Below are 24,780 nucleotides of genomic sequence, written 5' to 3'. Positions count from 1 at the left end.
TATCACATAGCTTGCACCAGGTGCATGCTATGACGTGCTCGAGCAAGCAATCTGTTATGAATATGATGCTCTAACGGCTTGAGCAGACGTTATTGATTGCTTCTCTAAAACAGCACGTGTTTTGCTTACTTTGTAAGATCAACTGCTATTTATGAGTCTATATATTTTAAAATAAACTATCAAGTTTTTTTAATGTTTGTCAGTCTGACCGGGATAATATCTGGTACCGCTGAACCGATTTGAATTGGTTTTTCTCTGGAAGATAGATGAGGTTATTGAACAGTTTATACTATTGTTTATATAGTTTGTATAGTCTTGGTTTAGGATTTTCATGCGGACTAAGTCGCTGGCGTCCGCTACGACCCATATTTTTTTCAAAGAGCCACAATAATCTTAATATACTTAATACACATAGTTTATAAAATTTTATACACGTAATACATTACATGTATAAACTATTTGTCACGTCGTTTGTGTGCCTTGGACTCCTAAACTACTTAACCCATTTTAATAAAATTTTCCGTAAATAAAACCGTGTGCAGTTTTATCCAACTTCAAAGACAGGGTTAAGTAGGGGTAGCGTAGGGGTAGGGTAGGGTAGGGAAGAAGTAAGTGTATATAAATCAAAGCAAAACTTGACCGAGTTCGATAGTAACACTGTAATAAGTGATTAAAAATTAACGTTTTTAAAATAGGTAGATATCAAAATAGGTACTTACCTAAGTCGAATTTTCTAGTAAGTATCTACTTACATAATATTTTTGTCTTGCTCGTATAATACGAGTATTATTTAATCTTGTATCTGAATATAAAAGTATTTGTATAAAACTAGTCCAATACATTTAATCAAACAAGTTTTATTATCCTTTTTGCTTATTTTGCATATTGCAAATAAGCAATCCTAAGCTAGGTTTTTTCATACTAACAACGGTGACTTTGTATTTTGTGTAAGTATTCCTACGAAAACAGTATTGTTATACGAAGTGATAACATTTTCTGTCGAATCGTCAATTTCTATGATAAACTTTATAAGAATACACAAAAGCGAATATGTGAATAGTTTGTACGTAAATTTTGGCGATACGCAATCTTTGTAAAAAAAATAAGCTTTTACTTTGTCTAATACACTAGGTACATTGGCATGAATTCACACGAACAAAGAGGCTGCAATCAATGATAATTTTACACTATAGATCGGTTATATCTCTACAAAATCACCGTAAAAAGTGATCTGAATCCGGCTACAGCACTGAGCGCACACATGCACAATTTTGTCTTTAATTCCATTATATATTTATGTATATATAGTTTTACACTTCCTGAACACACAACTCGACATTGTAGACGATATTTAAGTATTATTTGTTTTTAATAACGTTCGTTGTTGACCACAACTAACATTGAGATGTGTATATATTTCGCTAATAACACATCTAACAGTATTTAACATCATTGGCTGCTATAGACATACCTACTTAATTTTATAAAAGTTTGTCATAGGCTGCTCCTATTTATTTTTATTTCATTTATTTATACTTTATTGAAGAAAAAAAATAATTTCAAAGGGAGGTAATAGTAGAACACATAGTATAAAGTATGTGCAAAGGTTTTATTGCTTTAAGCAATATCTGTCCAGATAAAGGAATTTTAATTTCATCATCATCATTAACAACCCATATTCGGCTCACTGTTGAGCACGGGTTTCCTCTCAGAATGAAAGGGATCAGGCCTTAGTCCACCACGCTGGCCAAATGCAGGTTGGCAGACTTCACATGCCTAGAGAATTAAGAAAATTCTCAGGTATGCAGGTTTCCTCACGATGGTTTTTACAATAATTGTACCTACTGTGTATTGTTTCATAATTATTATGAAATTTAACTTTAGAAAATAGCAAAGGTTACTGACTGTAAAGTCGGTTGCGTTTATTTCGATTTTTCAGTTGAATCTAAATTTAGACAAGTAGGTATAGAAATAGCAATTCTATACCTATTCCTTGTTATATATGTAAAGACAAACAAAACGACACGCCCTTTACTACTTTCAGGTTCCGGTGGACGGAACTAGGAAGGCGCTGACCCAAATGTCTGAAAAGATCCTTAATGTTTTTGCTAACGCGTGTAGACTCTCCTGACTCATGTAGTGAGATTTAGCCCCCATTCGCACGAGAGTTTTTTTAACGGACGTTAAAAAAGCGTTCAAATATAACAAATGCAGCAAAAAGTATATGTTTACACGACAACGTTTTTATATCACGACGTCTTTTTTCGAGCAGTGTTGCATTTTCAATTTTGGGCTTCGAAAATAGACCTTAATTTAGCTTCATACTAAATTTAAACGCTTTTTAACGCACGTTAAAAAAACGCTCGTGCGATTGGAGGCTTATGAACTGAAATTTCTAAGAATGTACCAACAATTGAGACATTCAGCGTAGAAATTTTCACAAAGGTATTGGAAACGGTGCACGCAAAATACAATAGTAAGGATGAGATGTTTTTAGATACTTTTGTTATGATTTTCTAATGTTTTAAGTTAGCCCTTGACAGCGAGCGGTATTATTAAGCGTGAAGAGACAATGCAGAAGACTGCATCTAAGAAGATGAAAGTGGGTTTACTTTGGAGAGGTACTAGTTTATCTACCCACTAGCTGACGCCGGTTTTACCCGTGGCCCGTGGCTCCCGTTCCCGTAAGAAAACGGGGATAATATATAGCCTATAGCCTTCCTCGATAAATGGGCTATCTAACTCTGAAATAATTTTTCAAATCAGACCAGTAGTTCCTGAGATTAGCGCGTTCAATCAATCAAATAAACAAACAAATTCTTCAGCTTTATATATTAGTATAGAGTATAGATGTCTTTGACGGTATACTAAGTGGTAAACTAACCACGACCAATGCCAAACCGGACTAGACCTGAGCCAATCTAGAAAATATAAAATTCTATAATAACCCGAGCTTGGAATAGGACACAGGACCTCGCTGGTGTTAACCACAGCACTACCAACTGCGCCAGACAATCCTACTATCATAAATGCGAAAGTTTGTATGGATGTTTATTACTCTATAACGCCGCAACTACGGAACCAATTTGGCTAAACTTTAAAACGAAGATAGATAATACCCTGAATAAACACATAAGCTACTTTTTATCCCGAAAAAATCCTTGGTTTTTGCGATATTTGCGTAAAACCGAATTTCACGCAGACGAAGTTGCGAGCGTCCGCCAGTTTAAACACAATTTGCACGCCAAGATATTCTCATTGGAATAAACTTCCTCTCTAAATTCATACTAAAATAGACAATAAAGGGACCAGATAAAAGGACGCCATCAAAGAAACCAGAAGATAGCTGCGACTTAACCAGGTCCGGGCGCTAACATGCGTTAATTTATTACACAAAATTACCATTACGTATAACAAATCACCGACACCGCAACGCGTTATGATGAAAATTTGGAAATTATGATCGTCGCCGCGTTCGCTTATCTCTCCTGCTGTCAACGAGGTAAAACATATTAAACATCCTTCGGGATGATAAATGTATCGTAAGGTCGCCTCGCACGCCTCGTCTCGATTCTAATAAACGATTGCCGATGATTGGCAGTTAGGCGGGCGGCCACCTCTCTTGACTATCCTTTTTGCCGGTCTAGCGCTTTTTGCGAATATCAAGTCAAAAACACGCGCCATTCTCATCGATCTATCTTGCTCGTTAAGATGCACTTGGATTTTAAATCTTTTTGTATCTAGACTGATAACCGTTGTATTACGAATACCTATCTATACTAATATTATAAAGCTGAAGAGTTTGTTTGTTTGATTGAACAATCTCAGGAACTACTGGTCCGATTTGAAAAATTCTTCTTGTGTTAGATAGCCCATTTATCGAGGAAGGCTATAGGCTATATATTATCCCCGTATTCTTACGGGAACGGGAACCACGCGGGTGAAACCGCGCGGTGTCAGCTAGTAAAGCAAGCAAGCAAGTAATATTCCCGAAAATAAAACTCAACGATGCAACAGTAGATACTACCCATTTTAGTGTTGTAAGTTTATCATTAATTAAAGCAAGTTTTGTAAATATTTGAATAGTCTTTTTGGGAGTGTAGATATTAAATATTTTTACGAGTGCAGATATTAAATATGCTTCTTATTTATTCTTAATGTAGGTGTAAGTTAAGTAGTTTCTTTGTTATTTAGCGTTTAACTTCTTTAAACAATTATATGTTTTAGTTTTTTTTTTGTTTAATGAAATCATAGTCTGTTAACACTCGCTGTAAGAGGACATCCGATTCATATTATGATGGCCCATTTGTTAGAAATGTTGCGAACAGATATCGAGCCAGATATAAAGATAACGGCTCTATTAAATAAGATAATCGATTCTTGACGACACTTAAGGCACATTATGTTATATTTATTGACTGTTAGTTTTACGATCGGAGTGTAACTGAAACCATTTGAGAACGACGGCCTGCTGTAGCCAGACACACTTCATTTGATGAAAGCTGTTTGCCTGCCTAAGTGTTTGAATGGCTTTGGATGGTAGCAAGTTTGTAAGAGTCCAGATTCTTAAGTGTCTAAGTAAAAAATGTATTTTATCGATATCATAAATTTTTCCGTAGTAAAATATCAAATCTTCTGTTTTTCAGGTTCTCGGGTTGTCGTAAGGCTAAATAACAGGGTAACTGAGGACATGATTTCTTATATTATGCTGATAAAAATATATAAGACAAATATTGAATAAAAAAATTAATAAACACCCTAATCACTCCTATAATATTTAAAGTTCCCCTCGATTTCGACAGAATCCCATCGTCAGATCCTGACATGATGAGTATGGGGTCACATGGAGTGCCTTTTAAACAAAATTTCTATATTGGTTCAGGCGTCTTCGAGTAATCGATGTACCTATATACCTACATAATAAACCCTGACTGAATTTGTTGTGAGGTCTTCTTGGAGCAAGGCGCATTTGGGACCCTCGTAACTTTAATTTTAAATATTCGACCAATTATTATCACCATTATCTAATAATATTATTTCCTATCCGAAAGTGTCTGAAAAGTAATCGTTATTGAAATTTACGAACTTTGACTTCGACTTATAATTGGTTCCGCACTAACCTATGGTAGGAGCATAGACTAACAAACATTCATGCAGTGTTCATAAAATGAAGCATATCTGGTTGTTACAGACTCTAAGTCCATTTGGCCGTATTCTTCTCCAAATAAAGCTGTACCATTGAGAAAGACGTTCCGAGAGACGATTAGATTTCGCGCAGGTAATAAAATTAAATTTGTTAGCGAATTTATTTATATTGCAATCACTCTTATTTATGGGTACGTCGGAGAACTGTTTGAGCTGGTTGCAATGAATTTCGCTTACATATTTGATGTTGTGTAAGACTTCTTGGTTATATTAAAGTCGTAACGATTCTTGGATTTACTGTTCCCTCAATGTAATACAAGTATTCCTATTTGATCTAGTAATTGAGATAAATAGGTCGAGGTTAGAATAATATTGTATACGTAGAAAGATTATTATAAATCAATAGTAAAAGGTTGGCTTGGTATGGGCATGTAATGCGGAGGGATGAAAGTCATACTTATTACCAGAAGAGGAGAGGAAGGTCAAGCAAGAGATGGTTGGAGTGTGTGAAGAAGGACATGTATGTAAACAGAGTAGGTGACATAAGTTACGAGTAAAAGAAGGAAACGGAAGAGAGTGACATATTTTGCCGATCCGACCTAAGTGGCCTAAGGTAAAGTAGATAATGATGAGTCCTGTTTAAAATAAAACAAAGAAAAAATCACACAAAAAGGAAAAGTCTCTTTAATTTAGTTAAGCCTTATAAAATTTTAATCTAATGAGTCGACTCTTTCACATTAACTTTCTAATGAAACAGTCAGCTTATAAGAACAACTTTGCAAGTGCAGCGAGTTTTAACTATCCTTAACTATTTGCCTTGATGTCCGTATCTAGCTCTGAAGACTAATGAAGTTTTAGAGTTAGATATGGTTTTGCCTCTAATTTTCTTTATAATAAGTGTGACTGAAATGTATAAGTTGACTTGAGGAAGCCCGTGTGAAATTCTGTTTACAATTAATCCAGCAAGAACCATGTATTTCCGGAATAAATTTGAGGCAAAATCTATTCCCATTTCAAATTTCATCCAATTCGGTTCAGTAGGTACGGCGTAAAGGTACAAACATACATACACACAAACTTTCGCCTTTACAATATTAGTGTGATTACTTCATAATTAAAACATCAGGTGATCATCACGTCATTGTTTTGTTACATAATTATTAAACAAACTGTTATCAATTATATTTGTTATATAATTGATAACAGTTGGAAATATATTTTGAAGACTTTTGAAATAACGATTTGTCGAAGCGATATTACCTTTGCCTAACAGCCCAAGATCATCTTGGAGTTCTTTTGATTAAAATATATGTTCCTCTTACTTTGTTTTATATATTACTCGGTTTTCTTCTTTTTTTTGGATGCTCTGTTTGTATGATAATAATTGCTACACTTAGATAGATTAATAATTTAGTTAAATTTTTTATTGTTATAACCTGTGTAGGTAATTGTAAATAAACCTAATAAATAAATAGTGGTAGGTACAGTTACATGAAATAAACTTTTGTTGTTAGAGCTGAATTGTGAAAAATTGCGTGTAAAAGTAACTTGAATATTTTGCGCCGAGATAATATAATCACATGTGATTTGTTAGATGATTTGACTTCAAGAAACTTTTCCCGCAAAGTTTAACATAGATGTGGTTGGAAGATGGAAGATATATTTTTTGTATTCGTGCGATATAAATTTCAATTCCACCCTAGATATAAATGTTCGCATTTATAAAGCTTCTGCTTGTGAAAAATGTCTCAATTTTTCTCATGGAAAGGTAAAACGATCCCGCGTATTGTCAGAGTTTGAGGCTGTTTGATTTACTCACTTAAATAAAGTGTATTTACATGCAGGATGGCAAATATTGGAATGTGGAAAAGGCAAAATGACTTGGGTTGAGCCTATTATTATTCAAATCAAGGTTTTCTTTATAAAATAAGAATGAGAATGTATGCGGTAGATCCGTAGTCTCAAACTAGAATTGTATGTCCATTTTGGCGACCGCAGATTTTTTGTATGCACGAGTAGATTCTACATTTCCTCAAATAAGATTGTGTATAAACTTTTCACCCAAGTTTGTGCACAGAGAATTTCTGGCTCGTTTCGTTTTGTGCAATCCTATTAGAGGTTTAGAAGTGCACGAATTCTAAAACTCTTTTAGGTTTTCTTTCAAGATAAATATGTAGGTATATAATATATTTTAGAAGTTATCTAATATTGGTTACCGTTGAATTGTAAAATACGTTAGTTTATAATATCACACGCCATATTGTAATCTGTCGATATATTGTGAACCATACTGATTACGATTTAACGTGTTATTTTTCGGTATATTATAATCTATTGAAGTGAAACATGATTTCTGTTGTAAATATATTTTGTATCTACCGTAGATCTATTTTGTCTATCTAGTCTCTGCTTTTGTCATACTTAAGCTAAACCTCTAGACGCATTCAGAACTTATTGTCTTTGTATTCTTACTTTGTATCTCGGATTGGAATTCGTCCAATTCGACAACTTCTAAGGGGTTGTAAATGATTGCGTAGAGTAAATACTTGGAAAAAACATGCATTTTTCAGATTCTTCGAAACCTTCTCAGACACGAGTATTCATTACTATATTGAGGTTTCAGACATATAACATATGAATTCCATTAACAAATTAAATTGTCTCTATGGCTACAAGGATGTTGATTAATAAACAGAACTAAACAGATTTAACTGATTAAGACCCGAGTTCACCGACATTCGTTTAAACATAATCAACCGTTTAAACAAGTTAAACGTCGTTTAGTCCAAATTTCTTGTTCACAACAGCCGAGCTTGCATACCCCGGTTATAAGCGTTTAATATTTGAAGTTTTTATAATGACAAGAAATCATTATCTTTGAAGATAGTAACACAGACGCTTAAAACAACTTGATGAAGTAAGTACTGTTTTTGTGATGGTTAAATAGTATCTGAAAACTGCGGATTATAATTAAACATTTCTTTTTTATCAATAACAGCCCTTGACTGCGATCTCACCTGATTTTAAGTGACGATGTAGTCTAAGATGGAAGCGGGCTAATTTGGAAGAGGTAAAAGTTTATTCTACCCATACCTCTGACGGTTTCTATACGCGGCATCGTACCGGCATAAGTTATTGAGCCTAGTAACTCGTATCGCTTGGCGGTACGTCTTTGTTGGTAGGGTTACTAGCCACGGCCGAAGCCTACCACCAGACCAGATTCGAGCGAATTTAGAAATTATAGAGTCCTAAGCTGACCCGTACTTGTGATCGAATCCAGGACCTCTCTACAAACTGCATCAGAGAGGTCAACATATAAACTTGCAGATCATACTCGCAATGACCATTTTCTTCAATACATTGTCCGCTCAAAGCTTTTAATTATTATACCCGCAATCTTTCTTTTCAGAACAAAGGCTGCTTAGTAGTACAAATTGGCTTAGAGATAAAGTTTAGTTAAACCAATTTTGAGCTATATTGAGGGTATTTGATGACTTAAACTCAGTTGTTTGTGAGGCAGCGTAGGCGTCGTCACGCTGCCAGTCGCGTTAGTGATTTTGTGCAATAACGTTTTGTGTTGTAATTATTGATAGTGTTTTGTGTTTTGTGTAATTATTATATAATAGGCATCGAGAACATGTTGGGCAGAGAAGGTGAGTGTTTATGCATTCTAAAGGGATCCCTTAAACCTACTCCCAAGGTCACAAGTCATGAGACCTACATCAACAGCAACTTACAGAACACGCAATGACCATTTCCTTCAATACATTGTCCGGCATAAGTTATTGAGCCTAGTAGCTCGTGGGACTCAAAGCTTTTAATTATACTCGCAATCTTTCTTTTCAGAACGAAAAACAGCAAGGCTGCGTAGATAAATTGGCTTAGATGTAAATAGTTTAGTCGAACCAATTGTGTGCAATAATTAATTTGATTTTAATTGATTGACATAAGTATAAGATACTGTTAATGTTAGTCTGTATGATTGTTATCTAAATAGTAATGTTAGATATAATATTGTGTAGGTACCAATTTTTACTTTTGCAAACTTAATTTGGGACGTAATGTGGTCTATTCAGGGACCCGTAGAACATATTGTATAACTGATTACTATCAAAGTAATTTTTCATTTTTCGTGAGTAGCTTCATCTCGATGAGACGATCAACTTTTTTATTCTTGATTCTGGTAGCTGAGTTACCAGGAAATAACTATTTCTGAGCGTCGGAACCAGATAATGTACCACGCAATTTGTAGGACATTGTTGATTTATCAACAGTAAAAAAAACATCTATTAAAACCCATATTTTTCATTAAATAAGTCTTAATCTATTTTATTCGTTTTACAAAGTAATCTCACCTGCTTGCATCCGAACCTCTGGTCCGAAACGTCGTACGACCTCCACTGTCAGCACCGCGGCAGCTTGGTGCAGCCCATGGGCCAGCAGCTGGGCTATGGTCGCTGCCAACGCCACGCCCCACCCCCATCCACCCTCGGGGTAGTAATGCCGCGTGAGGGTCAACAACTGGCGCGGGTCGAGCTTCGCCTGGCGCGCAGGGGGTCCCCCACTCGCTTCGAGCACCAGCGGCAAGGAGCGGGTACGTAGCAGCGGCGCACCGCCCGACGACCACGACTCTTCCATCAAAGCCTGCGCGCATCGCGTCGTGTCCCCCGCATCACCGCACCCCAAACACAGCCCGGATCATGTCCTCTCACACATCCCACCCCAGTAGTAGTAGTCGACGTCGAGATCGACGCTCAAATTGTTGAGACTGTTGAACTTTAAATCGTGATACCGCTCGATGTTCTCATCACTGACAATCTCGGGTAGGGAATCTACTGTTGATTGAAACAAACTTAGCTACTTTCTCAATATCCTATAAGAATCATATCTCGTAATTCATGTTCGGATCACTGTTGAGCGCAGATCTCCTCTCAGAATGAGAGGGATTAGGTTAATAGCCCACCACGCATGTGCTATGCGGGTTGGCAGACTTCACACACGCAGAAAATTAAGAAAATTCTCATGTATGCAGGTTTCTTCACGATGTTTTTCCTGCACTGTTTGAAGCACGTGATATTCAATTTTAAATGCACATAACTGAAAAGTTGGAGGTGCATGCCCCGGACCTAGATTCGAACTTACGCCCTCCTAATCAAAGGCAGAGTCCACTCCACTGGGCTATCACGGATTTAGAATCAGCTCTACTGCCATAAAGTTTCGGTTTCAAGTTTCGAGTGAAGATTGAAATAAATTCATAACACAATACCACAATAAAAGCCGTTAGTACGCCTAATCTCTGATCACATCGCAATACCGTTCCATGCGTCTATTGGACAAAAGAATTAGAAAACGCATCTATATCATATAGATATACAGATATTTAAGTATTAAGTGGTTAAGTAAGTTTCTAAGATTGGTAATGGCCGAAACAGAATATTACGAGCAAGTCGAGTACATTTCTCGATACGTAACATGTTTTTAACCTTTATTTTGATGTTGAAGTAGTATTTATAAAGTATATCTTTACTTTTACATCTACCAAATTATAATAATCAACCGATCAAGTTATAAGCACTTGATTGGTTATTATAATTAAGTATACATAAAACTACACGTAAAAAGTCAACACAGTTACTCGTATATTGACACCAAATAAATTTAATACACATTACGATTTTCGCAATTCTGATAGCATATTGAGAAAGTAGCCCATAATTGAACGTTCGATCTTAATATTGCACGGAGCACCACCATTCGAAGAGAAAAGAAAATTGCGTTTTAAGCGTGTGTAAATGACCAAATGAAACGACAGGGACTTAGATTAAATTCGTAGTCATGATTGCTCGCCGCCCCTAAATATGGCTCTATCGATTGGATATCAAGAAAACTATCGAAATAATGATTATAATATATTAACATTAATTTGATATATAAATAAATAATAATCAACCAATGAAGTGCTTATAAAAGTCAACACTGTTACTCGTATATTGACACCAAATAAATTTAATTCACACTACGATTTTCGCAATTCTGATAGCATATTGAGAAAGTAGCCCATAATTGAACGTTCGATCTTAATATTGCATGGAGTTACACCATTTGAAAAAAAAAAGAAAATTGTGTTTTAAGCATGTGTAAATTACCAAATGAAAAAAGAGGGACTTAGATTAAATTCGTAGTCATGATTGCTCGCCGCCCCTAAATATGGCTCTATCGATTGGGTATCAAGAAAACTATCGAAATAAAGATTATAATATATTAACATTAATTTGACATATAAATAAATAATAATCAACCAATGAAGTGCTTATTAAAAGTCAACACAGTTACTCGTATATTGACACCAAATAAATTTAATACACATTACGATTTTCGCAATTCTGATAGCATATTGAGAAAGTAGCCCATAATTGAACGTTCGATCTTAATATTGCACGGAGCACCACCATTCGAAGAGAAAAGAAAATTGCGTTTTAAGCGTGTGTAAATGACCAAATGAAACGACAGGGACTTAGATTAAATTCGTAGTCATGATTGCAAGCCGCCCCTAAATATGGCCCTATCGATTGGGTATCAAGAAAACTATCGAAATAAAGATTCTCTATCGACATTGATTTGACATATCTATGACTCTAAATGTAATAACATCTAGATAGAATCGAGTAGACCGCGTCTCGACGCTCTAGTATTAAATCCTTTAAGACGTCATTGTTTTGTAGGCTTCGCACGAAATCCTTAAAGGATTTTATTTCTTAGAAACTCTTCAAGAGTCACTACTAAAAAATTGCGCATTTTCTTTGGATTGATTTTATGGTTTATCTAAGGATGGGTCAGTGATTCGCTAGGCATAGAAGAAATGTCTTGAATACAATTTCCAGAGCTTTTATTTGATATGCGTGACAGATAACTCACGTCCCTTACAAGTTTCAAGGTTCCGCTCGACCGGAACTTAGCAAGCCCTGATTTATCTGAATAGAGATCCATTTTAGGTCTTCTTGTCATCATCAATACATAAAAATTTGTCTGTCTGTGATTTTAAAATAACTTTTTTCTCAAGTGCTTATCAAAACACAAAGCTTTTTTAAATTGTTTGTCTGTTTGTCTACCGTTTTCACATATACGGCTGGACCGATTTTAACGGGAAGACTTTTTCTTTCACTGGAAGATAGAAGAGGTTATTGAGCAACATATCTCAATAAAAACCAATTTTGAAGTGGACGAAGTTACAGGCCTCCGCTAGTCTACAATATAAATGCGCATTTTTTTTCGGTCACTACACTGTGTTTTCTTTTTATTTTGAATTAAAGTGATCATATAAGATGGTAGTAAGAAAGGGAAATTATATGAATGGTTTGATAGTTTCTTTAAATTTCTTAATAATTATAAAAGTACATAAATACATTAACACAATTGAGGTGCGAACACAAACTCAATTAAGTTTTTCTTTATATAGTATGGTAGGTAATTAGGCCTAATTAAATATTCCATTAGAATATCACCAATCCAGAAACTAAAAATTCCTAAATTAACCTGAACCGGAAATTGAACTTAGGACTTTTCAATTATTAAGCAAATCTGCATACACAATCACGGAAGTCGTAAAAAGAGGTACTTCGCACATATCAATTTACATGCTACCTATTACTGTTGTAAATTACCCCACTCTCGAAATTACGTCTAACTTACCTAATATAGGGCAATTTTTCTCGAGGCAATTGCATTTACTTAGTACTTATATGTTGATAAATCTTGCCTACTCAACAGCACGGGGATAATGTATTATTTACTCTCCAGAAAAGCGGTTAAGGATAATGTTCTTAGTAATAGCCCATGTGTCAGGTACCCACCGCTCTCAAATGGCGTGGAAATTGCTTAGATATGCGTAAGCATAAATTCATAAGCTGACAGTAATATAATAGGTATAAATTATAACAGAGTAATGTCCTAAGGGCGTAAAAATCCCATATCCTATTATAATGTCATCTGACGTAAATAACTCTGCAGATAATACGGAAATCCGAAATGTCTTGTTACTCTGGTGTATTGTAGGTGGCTAGTGTTTCCAGATGTCCGGATAATGCCGGACATAGTCAGGCTTTTGTATTCCGTGTCAGGCCGAAATAAACGGTATCCGACTTGTCCAGTTTTTGTTAGGTTAGGTTTACATTTCGCAAACGAGCAAACGACTAGTGTGTGTGAAAACAAAGTTTACGGTAATAATCATAAATGATTGATTTTACATGAAAAAAAAAATTGTCGGTTCTATTAAAGTATGTTTTAAGTAATGTAGTTCTCATGTAAACAAAATCCTCAATAATGTAGACTGTCCGGCCTTTTGCCAATGCAAATGTCAGGCCAAACTGACTGGATTGTCCGGCGTTTAATTTCGGCGACCTGGCAACCCTATAAGTGCCTAAGAGAATAGGTATACCAAAGTAACATCATCTTTTTTCCTGATTGTTTAAGTGTCGTAGGCTTTTAGCCTTCGTCACTGAGGGGTTTGGGCGCAGATGCATCGTCTGATGGAGCCCGAAGGCAGAAGCAGAAATGATAGGACGTCTCCTCTGAGACTCAGACCTCGGAGCGCCATTCTTGAAGGGTGTTTTGGCCAAATGTATCCGGGCGCCCTCGAGATCATGGCATGAGTTTTCATGTCCGGGTGACGTCACATATGGGGGACCCGTAACGACATATCAGCCTATTCAAAGGCTCACTAAAGGTTTAAGTCTCCTTCCTTAATGGAGAGCGGATATGGAGGTTAGACCCACCTGGCTGTTTCAATGCTGCGAGGTTTAGAGTTAAATGTTTAATTCTTGTAATGATCACTATCAGAATGGTACTGAATGCTTATCGTGTTCTCTGAAGGAGTGTACCCTTTTACTTCCCAAATCCGGGCTGAGAATTTTCTTTGTCAATTTCTAGAAATTAAGAAAAGCTCGTTATATCCTACGACTGTATGCGACTACGTAAGCTAACCATTGGACCAACGTAGACTGTCCAGCGACAAATGACTGTCCAGCAACTAATGAAAGTATTTTAGGTTGAATTAGAAAACGACATAACAATGTACATTGGGAATATTGCGATTTATCTATCAATTCTGCTTGATGGAAGTCCTCTATATTTATATTAATACTTCATATATTTATATTAATAATTCAGAACTCTTCTCTAAAAATAAATCAAACTTAAAAAAATAAATAAAAAGGATAATTTAAAAAAAAACATTAAAATACTAATAATAATGATTTAAATTAAATATATCGCCAAGGATCAGATTCTTTAAACAATTGATTTTGTCAAACTCATAAATCTTCTTACTTACTAAAATTAAGCATTATTTTGAAAAATAACGATGATACAGAGAATGTAAACAATTTAAACCGACGGCGGAAGGTAATACACCACCAGTACAAATATTTGGGAAGCCTGTTGGCTGTTCGTTATTTATTGCCACTACTACAAGCACGGAGGAGTATCTACCAATTTGGAAATCCAAACTTGTTTATAGTTTATTATTCCCTCAGACTCCAACAACTTCGTTGGTACATTGACAAATAAGTATTTAGCAAATTTTGCAAAGTAAAAACAGTGTTGCAAAGTGACGTTTGTCGAAGTAACGTCCGCAAAATAAAGCTTGCTCTCGGTGAATACAAGCTTAGCAGTTATTAAATCAATAGTAAGCCCTTGCCTTTCATTTCCCCTGATGATTAGTGACGATGCATTGTTAATAGTACCGAGCTAACATGGAAGAGATACGAGTTTAGTCTACCCATAAATCTGTAATTTTCTATACGTGTCAATATTAAAAACGCTAAATCGCATGACGTCTTTATCTGTAGGATGGTAACTAGCAACGGCTCAGGTTCAGCTTTAGCTTGGCAAGTTCGTTCGTAACACTCTTAAAGTTGCGCGCGGGGCGAGGGGCGTGTAGCGATGAATGAAAAACCCACGACTGATGCACGTCACTTCCCTCGATTTCACACCCGTCTTTCCCCCTGTCGCCCGCATATCATAGGAGTGTTATCAATGAACTTGCCAGACTAAACACGCTACACCTACTGCGACAGTCGCAGTCGCAGTAAGTATTGCTAAACGTATATACTCTTATTTCAGGGACTCTTTATAGTATAAATGGTATCCACAAAATATGAACTGTATAAAAATAAGGGTAGACATGGGCCTGAATAATCGTGGTTCCTTTTAAAATCTCACTCGTAGAGGATGATAAAGTCATTAGCAGCAACTTTCAATGTCGGCAAAATGAATGGAACGCGTCCGTTCTGGCAGATAAGCCAGTGATAACCCTAAAGCCTACAGAAACGTCAATCTTTTATTCGGAGGCGATGAATCAACTATTTTCACTCCAAAATACTTGAAGAACAGTATAAAATAAAATCTTTTTAGCATCTGTATCTACGAGGATTGGCCAACGAGGCAACGAGGTTTTTAACCATTAGTAATCATTTAAAAGTTAGTAGCAATATTTAATGGTACATGTTTCAAAGATCAAAGATCAAATAAATCCAGATTAAAGATAACAATATCTTATATTTAATTAACGTCCGAGTATGTGGCTACCTTCATTCAATGGCACGAATGAAGTATGACCATGAATTGATTACTTTATTAGTCCACGCGAAAATTATAATTAAACTTTTAAGACTGGTTTGTAATAAATAAATAACGGTCAAACCAATTTCCTTAACATATGTAGTCACAATTTGTTTAATGAACTTAAAATATAATACAAAAAAAAACTCATAAGTAGAAGCAGGTGTTTTATACTCGTTGGTAAATAATTTTAACAACGCTTTCGACGACCTCTCTGGCGCGTTTGATAGTGCTGTGGTTCTCAACATAAAGGTCCTGCGTTCGATTTCCAGTCTAAATTCTATATTTTCTAAATTGGCTCAGGTCTGGTCTGGTGGTTATTTATGCCGCGACTAGTTACCACCCTACTGATAAAGCGTACCGCCAAGTGATTTAGCGTTCTGGTACGATGCCGCGTATAAACCGTCGGTACGGTGTGGTACGGGTGCTTCCAAGTCAGTCCGAATTCATAGCGAACTTATACGCGGTTAGGGACTATGTTTCTTAATGTTAAAAGTTCCTCGATTACAAGTAGTATTAACATTCACTATTTATAATATTGTGAAGGGGAGGTATCAGTTTCGGTATAATTGAGAGGGTATTTGATGACTTGACCTCAGTTGTTTGTTAGGCAGCATAGACACCGTCACGCTGCCAGACACGTTAGTGATATTGTGCAATAATGTTTTGTGTATTGTTTATCATAAATTGTTTAGTGTGGGCATGTAGTATATGTTGGGCAGGGAAGATGAGTGTTAATACATTCTAAAGAGATGCCTTAAACCTACTCCCAAGGTCACAAGTCCTGGGACGTGCTCGTGGTTGCTGCTACCCGTCATGTCACACTAATAACATATTACACACAAAGTTTTCATAGCAGAAGGCTTTACCGTTTACTTCACATCCTAATTTCCACACACAATACACTGAAAGGCTGTAAGCTCCAATGCCCACAGCCTAAAAATATCTAGCAGATAACAGATAAGTTACCGGCCCGTCTCGTGGAGCATTTTTTCGCTAGAGATTAATTAGGAAGACGGTTATCGTGACCATTAGCGTCAGTTTTATTACGCACATTTCATTCACACTGATATAATGGACTAAGGGCCTGCGAGAGCCAGACATACCAGATTTTATGAAGATTGAAAGTTTGTCACCCTATTATACCTCCTCAAGCTAGTAAGAAAATACTGTAAGGATTGAACCACCATACCTCGTTGATGAGTCCGCCCGCTTTATCGTGGGGTTATTGAGGCTCTAAATTGGATATTAGTACCTATTTTTTTATGTTGTTTAAATTAAAAATCGGCCAATAGTAGAGCAATTATTTTGTAAAGGTAATAGTGTATCTACGATGACTACTTTCGGAGATACAATGACATCTCTGCGGAGTTGCCATATATGGGTCAAAAACGCCTCATACTACGAGTAAATGCTGCTTTTGTGAGACGTCACACTGATGGAACATCCGTCACATGCAAGGACGTACAAACAAAATTATAGATATCTTAGTTATTTATTTAGTTAATATTAACTTAATTTTCCAAATATTTATTTACTTTTGTATATAATGATTTACTGTAATCAATAAATTAAATAAATATTTGGAAAAATTAGTATTGATTTCTATAAATCAATATATTCAATGGTAGTCAATTACCCAATTATAGACTCTTGAAAGCTGCTTCAAAATCACAAACTTAGCTACATGCTCATGTGCATTTTATACTAGACTAGCGGACGCCCGCGACTTCGTCCGCGTAAATTTCGATGTACAACTTTACTACTACCCCTACCCTACACTACCCATACCCTACAACTACCCCAACCTTACCCTACCCAATCCCTACGTCTACCCTACCCTTACCCTACCCTACCCCTACCCCCACCCTACCCCTACCCTACCCAAAACCTACCCCTACCTTACCTACACCCTACCCCCATCCTACCCCTACCCTCCCCGTACCCTATCCCTTTCCTAACCCTATCCCACCCGTACCCCTATCTCACGTCTATCCTACCCCTACCCTACCACTTCCCTATCCTACCCGTACCTCTACCCTACCACTACCCTACCTCTACCCCTACCCTACCACTACCCTAAACCCGGCCCTAAACCTACCCTACCCCTACACTACCCCTTCGCTTCCCTACCCGTACCCTACTCTACCCTGTAACTTCTCTATCTTATTCCTACCCTTAGCAAAATCGGTCCAGTCCTTCGAGAGTGGTGGTATGACCAAGAGAAATAGAGACTTCTATGCTAATAATATAAAGAGGTAAAGTTCGTGAGGTAATCTCTGTATCTACTGGACCGATTTTGAAAATTGTTTTACCAATAGAAAGCTACGTTATTTGCGAGTGTCATAGGCTATGTTTGATCCCCCTATTCACTCGGGAACGGGAACTACGTAAATGAAAGCGCCGGGCGTCATATTGCGGAATTTCTGCGTCTTTTAGAAATTTTGTATTATCTCCGAAACTATTTAGGTAATTAACAAACTGCAAAGGGCAAATCTTATCTCCATAATATCCTTGTGATCATTAAATAATTTATTTTAATAAGGATTAAAGTTTAGTTGTATAAATAATGACGTAAACCTAAGTATATAAAATTAATAATTTTTAAAACACAAAAGGTACTATATCTGCTAATATATAGAAGATAGATATATGGTGTCGCGGACTTTTTTGTAGAACTTTTAAAGATACATAAAGTCTCCATACATTAATTTCAATATTACACAATAGTTAAGGCAGCGCATGCGAATAAGTCTGTTTAAGAGGATTTTCAGTCCGACCTGTATGACAAAAACTGTGATAACTCGGCTAATATATATGATACCAATATAAAATATAGCCTATAGCACTCCCCGATAATGTGGCATTCTACTGGTGAAAGAATTTTTAAAATCGGACCAGTAGTTCCGAAGATTACCCCATTTAAAAAATGTGACAAACTTACAAACTTACAAACTTTACCTCTTTATAATATTAGTATAGATATAGATATGTTATCTGCCTACAAAATCACCGCAAAATGTGATCCGAATTTAGCTATCCACTGTGCGCACTGATGCACAAATTTGTGTTTTCTTACATCATACATTTATATGTTTAAGTATATCTATTTTATACACTTCCTGAACCCACAAAATTTATTAAATAACATATGTTGTTTACTATGCGTCTAAAAAGTTGGGACAAGCCACCTTTTTTTTGCTAGTGACATAATATTTAATAGGTAGTATAAAATCTTTGACCGTACTTACCTATACTATGAGCATAAGCTGAAATATTTTGAGACTTAATAAAATGAGGTAGGTCAGACTATTACAAGCTCTCGTTCTATAAGAGAATACGTCTTTTTATCCGACTCCTTTGTTAGTTCCGCCCACAAACGAAGTCCTTCCCGATAGAAATTAGTGATAGTAATTAATGTGCCTTCTTTGAATTGTCATTGCTGATTAATTTGTCTAAAAGTTTTTGAAGTAACTATTTCTGGTGTGTTATTAAATATTAATGAGACATTATTTTTAATACCCGATGAAAAAAGGGATGTATTAAGTTTAGTGTGTGTGTATGTAAGTATTTACGAGTATGTATGTATATGATCGTGAACAAATCTACAGATTTTGACGCGGTCTTGATTATAGCTTGGCAACTTCGCTAAACACTCCCGATGTTGCGTGCGGGCCGGGGGGCGTGTAGTGATGAATGAAAAACCCACGACGGATGCACGTCACTTCCCCGCACGCACTACTTCACACGCGCGCAGTCTTTCCGCCCGTCGCCCGCATATCATGGAAGTGTTATCTTAAGGCGCTTGGAGGCCATTGGATCAGCTTCAACCTTCACACAGAAAGTAAAAGTATAAGAAATTGGAAGGTTGTCATCAATTGTAAATTATATTGTATGATTTTTTTTTTTAAACAGCAAATTTAGAGTTTCTTGCCGGTTTCTTCTCAGCAGAACCTGCCTTCCGAGCCGGTGGTAGAATCTTTACAAATAGTCAACTGACGTCAAAAGTGCATGTAAACTGAGCCTACTTGAAATAAATGATTTTTGATTTTGATTTTATGTATTGTTTGGTCTGTTTATTGCATTTTTACACAGTTTGGCAGTGATAACAACATTTCATTTCCAGTCCCGTTATTTTTTACCTTGCATAGTTACAAGTGACCTTTTCAACATTTACGAACTTTATCAAAACCTTATAACAAATTTCGGCATACCTACACCCATTTTATTGACATTGCTTGTGCTTATTAAGCGAAATAAAATTTTTATATACCATTTTTCTGAGTAGACAGTGCTTTTTCATTAACATCCTTTATATTTTGCTTTATATCCTTATTCGGATAGGTATTTACCTATTATACAAAATGAGAAGATAAATTTAAAAAAAATCGTGTTTTTCAATCATCAAAATAATAATCTTACTAGAAAGCACTTCTTTCGTTTACCCCTGTAAAAGAATTTTCAAAATAGGTTTAGTACATCCCATCCAGAGATTACCCTCACAACACCACAAAATTTACCTCTTTGTAATTAAAATTACAAAGACTAATGTAAAGATGAATGACCGTGTTATCGCCGCGTTGCAACGACTTGCGGTACGGACGTCTTCAGTGTGCTCGTGGCGCTCGAGCAGTCCACATCTCTTGTTGTGTAATTCTTTATGGGTTACTTGGGATAGGCGGGGAGAGTGACTTGAGTAGAACAGGGAAGTGAAGTGAAGAAGATATCTGTCAAAGCCGCCTTTAACCCTTCACACAACGTTCACAAGTGCGTGACATCACTCAAAGTCATTCTCTGCCATTCTAGGGTCCTATTTTGGTTACAGTTTGATTTGTTAATTAAGTTGTCCTGACAAGTGTTGTGAATGAAACCTTTGTTCGACATTAGTTTTCTTATTTCTGTAATTAGTTGAGTCTGCTAAAAACAAGTAATAAGATTAAGCCAGTATGAATGTTTTCCTCAAAATTCCATCATTATTTGTGGTGGAATTCCTACCACGATTACGATTGGCGAATGCTAATCTCTTAAGTACTTTAATTGAAGGTATGCAGGCGGTTTAAAGTGTTGATGACGTGTTGTCCTGACTTTCTGCGTTTTTCTGTTAATTGGAACACTCGACGCCCGGCAGCGTTATTGGAATACTTGTTTTTATCCCTGGAATTTTGATTAAAGGACCGCGCGATCTTATTTGACTTATACAACTTTAGGGCATACGACTCTCTAAATGTCGCTTTTAATTTATATCTTCATTTATTTGAATAGAAACGTGTGTCGACACCTTTATTAAAGTGATATACGAGTTGAGACATTAAAGAAAACTTCCCAATATATAAATTTAATAAAAACCTCCCCGATAATATAATAGGCCGTTAACGTAATTTAATGTCGTGTTACGAATTTGTACGTCATTTTAACGACACATAAAACCACTGTTAAATTAATTAATACGGCGTTTTTGACAGACATAAATATCACGCTCACGTATCCCATAACTCTTGCCAAAGTGTTAAAACTCCCGTGAAACGTTCGGGATACAAAGGGTTTGGGATACGCCGTCTTTTTTTTGATATTCTTTGAACAACACATGAGATATGTGCAGAGTTTGTCGGTTTTAGGTATCAATATATTAATTTACGTCGGATTTTTCCGGCCAGCGATTAATTGTTCTGTTGGAAGAGAACTTATTCATTTTTCAGTGAGAATTATTCAATGTACAAATGGAATTTTAACAGTTTATTTAAACTTAAAAATACGTAATATTATACTTATCCTGTAGGTACATATTTAAATAAATAAGCTACTTATATAGGCCAAACTGTCTATCTGTTCAGTGGTTAGCGGATCAAGGTTCTGGATTCGACTCCAGGGATTGGTCTATAAAAGACTGAACTTTTCTTTCTTCCAAGAAATTCCTAGCATTTGTTTTGGATGAAAGGTTTGCTAATTCTGTCTGGTCTGGTAGTAAGGTCTGTTGATTTCTGGAGTTTATTCTGGATTTTTTTATTCTTTCAAGTTAGCCCTTGACTACAATCTCACCTGATGGTAAGTGATGATGCAATCTAAGATGGAAGCGTTAGGAGGAGGATGAAAATCCACACCCCTTTCGGTTTCTACACGACATCGTACCGCAACGCTAAACCACTTGGCGGTATGTCTTTGTTGGTAGGGTGGTAACTAGCCACGGTCGAAGCTTCTGGATGAATAGTTGGCTAAGCCCTGGTGTTTGCTCTGGATAAATGTTATATGAATGAAATTGAATTTAAAAAAGTCTTTTATGTGATCGCTTAGTAAGAAATCGTAACAAACAAGCAATTTTTATTTCCCATTTATAATACCTAAGAAAGGATTAAACTAAGAAGGCTAAACACATATAAGAATAATTAATTAATTGGAAACCTTCAAAAAATATACAATAAGTAAGTAACATGGTCAGTCATTATAAAAATATATTATACAATACGACACGTACAATAGATCGCTAATTAGTGATAAGTCCGCCTTTGTACGAAACATGATTCGTGTAATCGTGTTGTTGATCGATTATTATACAGGGTGCTGGGGAGTATTTCCCAAAACTCTGGGGTTATATTCTTTACTTATATCTTTTGGAATTGGGGTTATATCTTTTAAATTAGTTAAAAATGTTCAAGGAACGTGTGTTCTAAAATTAATATTTTATCGGGGTAAATAATATTTCTAATAATAATTTATTTATTGCTTAAAACGTGCAAACAACTTATACTATACATTTGGTTATGGTTATAAAATTAAACTTACGTTTCGATCCGAACATGTTTTGTCGTTATAGGCGTGCAAAATATTTATGAAACAAAGTGTCAATAGAACAATAAGATTATTATACTGTATTATGCTACAAAAGAGAAACAAAATAACAATAAAAAAAAAACAATAAAAGAGAATGTCATATATATATTTAAAATATTAAAAATGTCAATGTTTCAATTATTACTTTAGTTGAAAATAGTCTTTACAGTTATAAATATTTGCATCTATTATTTTATTATAAATATAATTTCTGAATTCAATTCATTTATCTCTTCTTATCTTTAACCTTTTCGGGTAAATGATTAAAAATTTTGTAAGTAGATCTTAAAATGTGTCCCATATAAGCATACATATAATTATAACGTAGCCTAGTTTTACGTATTTTAAAATGTAAGGATAGTTAAAGGCGTGTGTTACTTGGATAGATGGAAACATTTTTTTTTTATTTTTTAGTTAAAAAAAACATTAGTTATGCAGTTCGGCTCCTATATGTGGACTAGTCAACACCTTGAAGGGGAAATACTACCGAGCACCCTGTATTTAAATAAAATGTTTTATGCACACAATAAATCCAATTTGTACTCATTATATTTACAAATACAATTAATAACACAAATAGAAGGCATTGAAACTTCTGTCAATAAGAATATAATCATCATGAGAAAATAATCGTTCATACGTGTATGAAGCAATTGGCTCTCAAAGCTTTTGTTACTGCAATTTTCATTAAATCGATTTTAGCGATTTAATAGAAATTGGAGGGATATAACCGACAGTGTGTGCCGGTGAATTATTAGGTTTTTTTTTTTACAAGTTAGCCCTTGACTGCAATCTCACCTGATGGTAAGTGACGATGCAATCTAAGTTGGAAACGGGCTAACTTGTAAAGAGGAGGATGAAAATCCACACCCCTTTTGGTTTCTACACGACATCGTACCGGAACGCTAAATCGCTTGGCGGTCCGTCTTTGTCGGTAGGGTGGTAACTAGCCACGGCCGAAGCCTCCCACCAGCCAGACCTGGACAAATTAAGAAAATCTCAGTCTGCCCAGCCGGGGATCGAACCCAGGACCTCCGTCTTGTATATCCACCGCGCATACCACTGCGCCACGGAGGCCGTCAAACTGAGTGTAATTTAAGAACTAAGCAAATGTTCCACCTGATGGTGAGTGATATACCTACACAGTAATACATCGCATGGGTTGCAAAGTACACGTTTTACACAAAGCTGCCCTGTGTACATTAATCTGAGGTGTTATCCTCATTTACCAGTAAATTTACCGGTAACCATACATACTCTACATGAAATAGGTATATTTCCAAAATAACTATCAGGGAGTGAATAATGATCGATACTGATGATGATTTTCATAACGCTAAGATCAATAGGAGCAGAGCAGTGAAAGGAAATGTTGGATAAACGGGAGAAGTTACTCCATTTTTACAGCGATACTACTGTAAGGGCTAGATTAGAGAGATATAAGGGCGGATGAAGTCGCTAGTGTCCGCTATATAAATAATATACCTACTTAAATAATACACATCATTACTTAGCCCCAAAGTAAGTGTATAACCAGTGTTAAGTTCGAAATTCTATAGTACGCGCGTTAACAACTGAGTCTTAGGGCCATAAATCATTTCTCTATATCTATCTCGCTTGCACTTATGGGTCTTATGGAGCCGTCTAGTGAAGGGTGTAACAATGAAAGACATATTATCGATAAGTAAAGTTTATTATCGTATCTTGTTCACAAAATTAAAAAAATTAACAATATTTGATTTAATATAATACATATTTCATATTATATAATTATTAACTAAATAAAATTAATCTTCATCTGAGTCTTCATCATCAGAATCTTCGTCTTCTGCCAAATTTATTATAAGCGGCGCGTGATCTCTAATTAGAGCTTTTTGTAAATCTTTGTTTTGAAGTTCTTCGGCATGCCTAACACATTTGGCCCAGTCTTCTCGTGTGACATTTTCTATGGCTCGGTGGAGGTGATTTTCGACATCTGCTATCTTGAAGGTATTATTATTCTTCGCAACTTCTCCCTTTACTTGTGCCCAAATTAATTCTATTGGGTTATATTGACAGTGATATGGAGGGAGCCTTATTACTTCATGACCTCGTTCATTTGCCAGATGGTCTAAAGCGTAGACCTTCTGCGGGTTACTGGCTTTTACTTTTCTTATTAATTCTTCAATAATTTCGTTGCTGGAATATGGAATC

General features: G+C 35.8%; 1 protein-coding gene across 6 annotated transcripts in view; it reads right to left on the bottom strand.

Annotated features, from left to right (window-relative positions):
• LOC112045798 (monocarboxylate transporter 10) overlaps positions 1 to 24,780 on the bottom strand; it is a 68,631-nt gene that overhangs the window by 29,417 nt on the left and 14,434 nt on the right. For 4 of the 6 annotated variants that reach the window (XM_024082170.2, XM_024082158.2, XM_024082165.2 and 1 more), the window contains exon 2: positions 9,501 to 9,980. In XM_024082170.2, the coding sequence (XP_023937938.2) occupies positions 9,501 to 9,783 (283 nt within the window). In that variant the 5' untranslated portion in view covers positions 9,784 to 9,980. Of the gene's footprint in view, positions 1 to 9,500; positions 9,981 to 10,287; positions 10,328 to 10,411; positions 10,472 to 24,780 lie in introns of those variants that run through there. The other 2 variants (XM_052885071.1, XM_052885070.1) reach the window with 2 other exon arrangements.

Source organism: Bicyclus anynana, chromosome 13 (assembly GCF_947172395.1).
Source record: "Bicyclus anynana chromosome 13, ilBicAnyn1.1, whole genome shotgun sequence".
Taxonomy (NCBI): Eukaryota; Metazoa; Arthropoda; class Insecta; order Lepidoptera; family Nymphalidae; genus Bicyclus; species Bicyclus anynana.
This window is presented reverse-complemented; position numbering and strand designations above follow the sequence as displayed.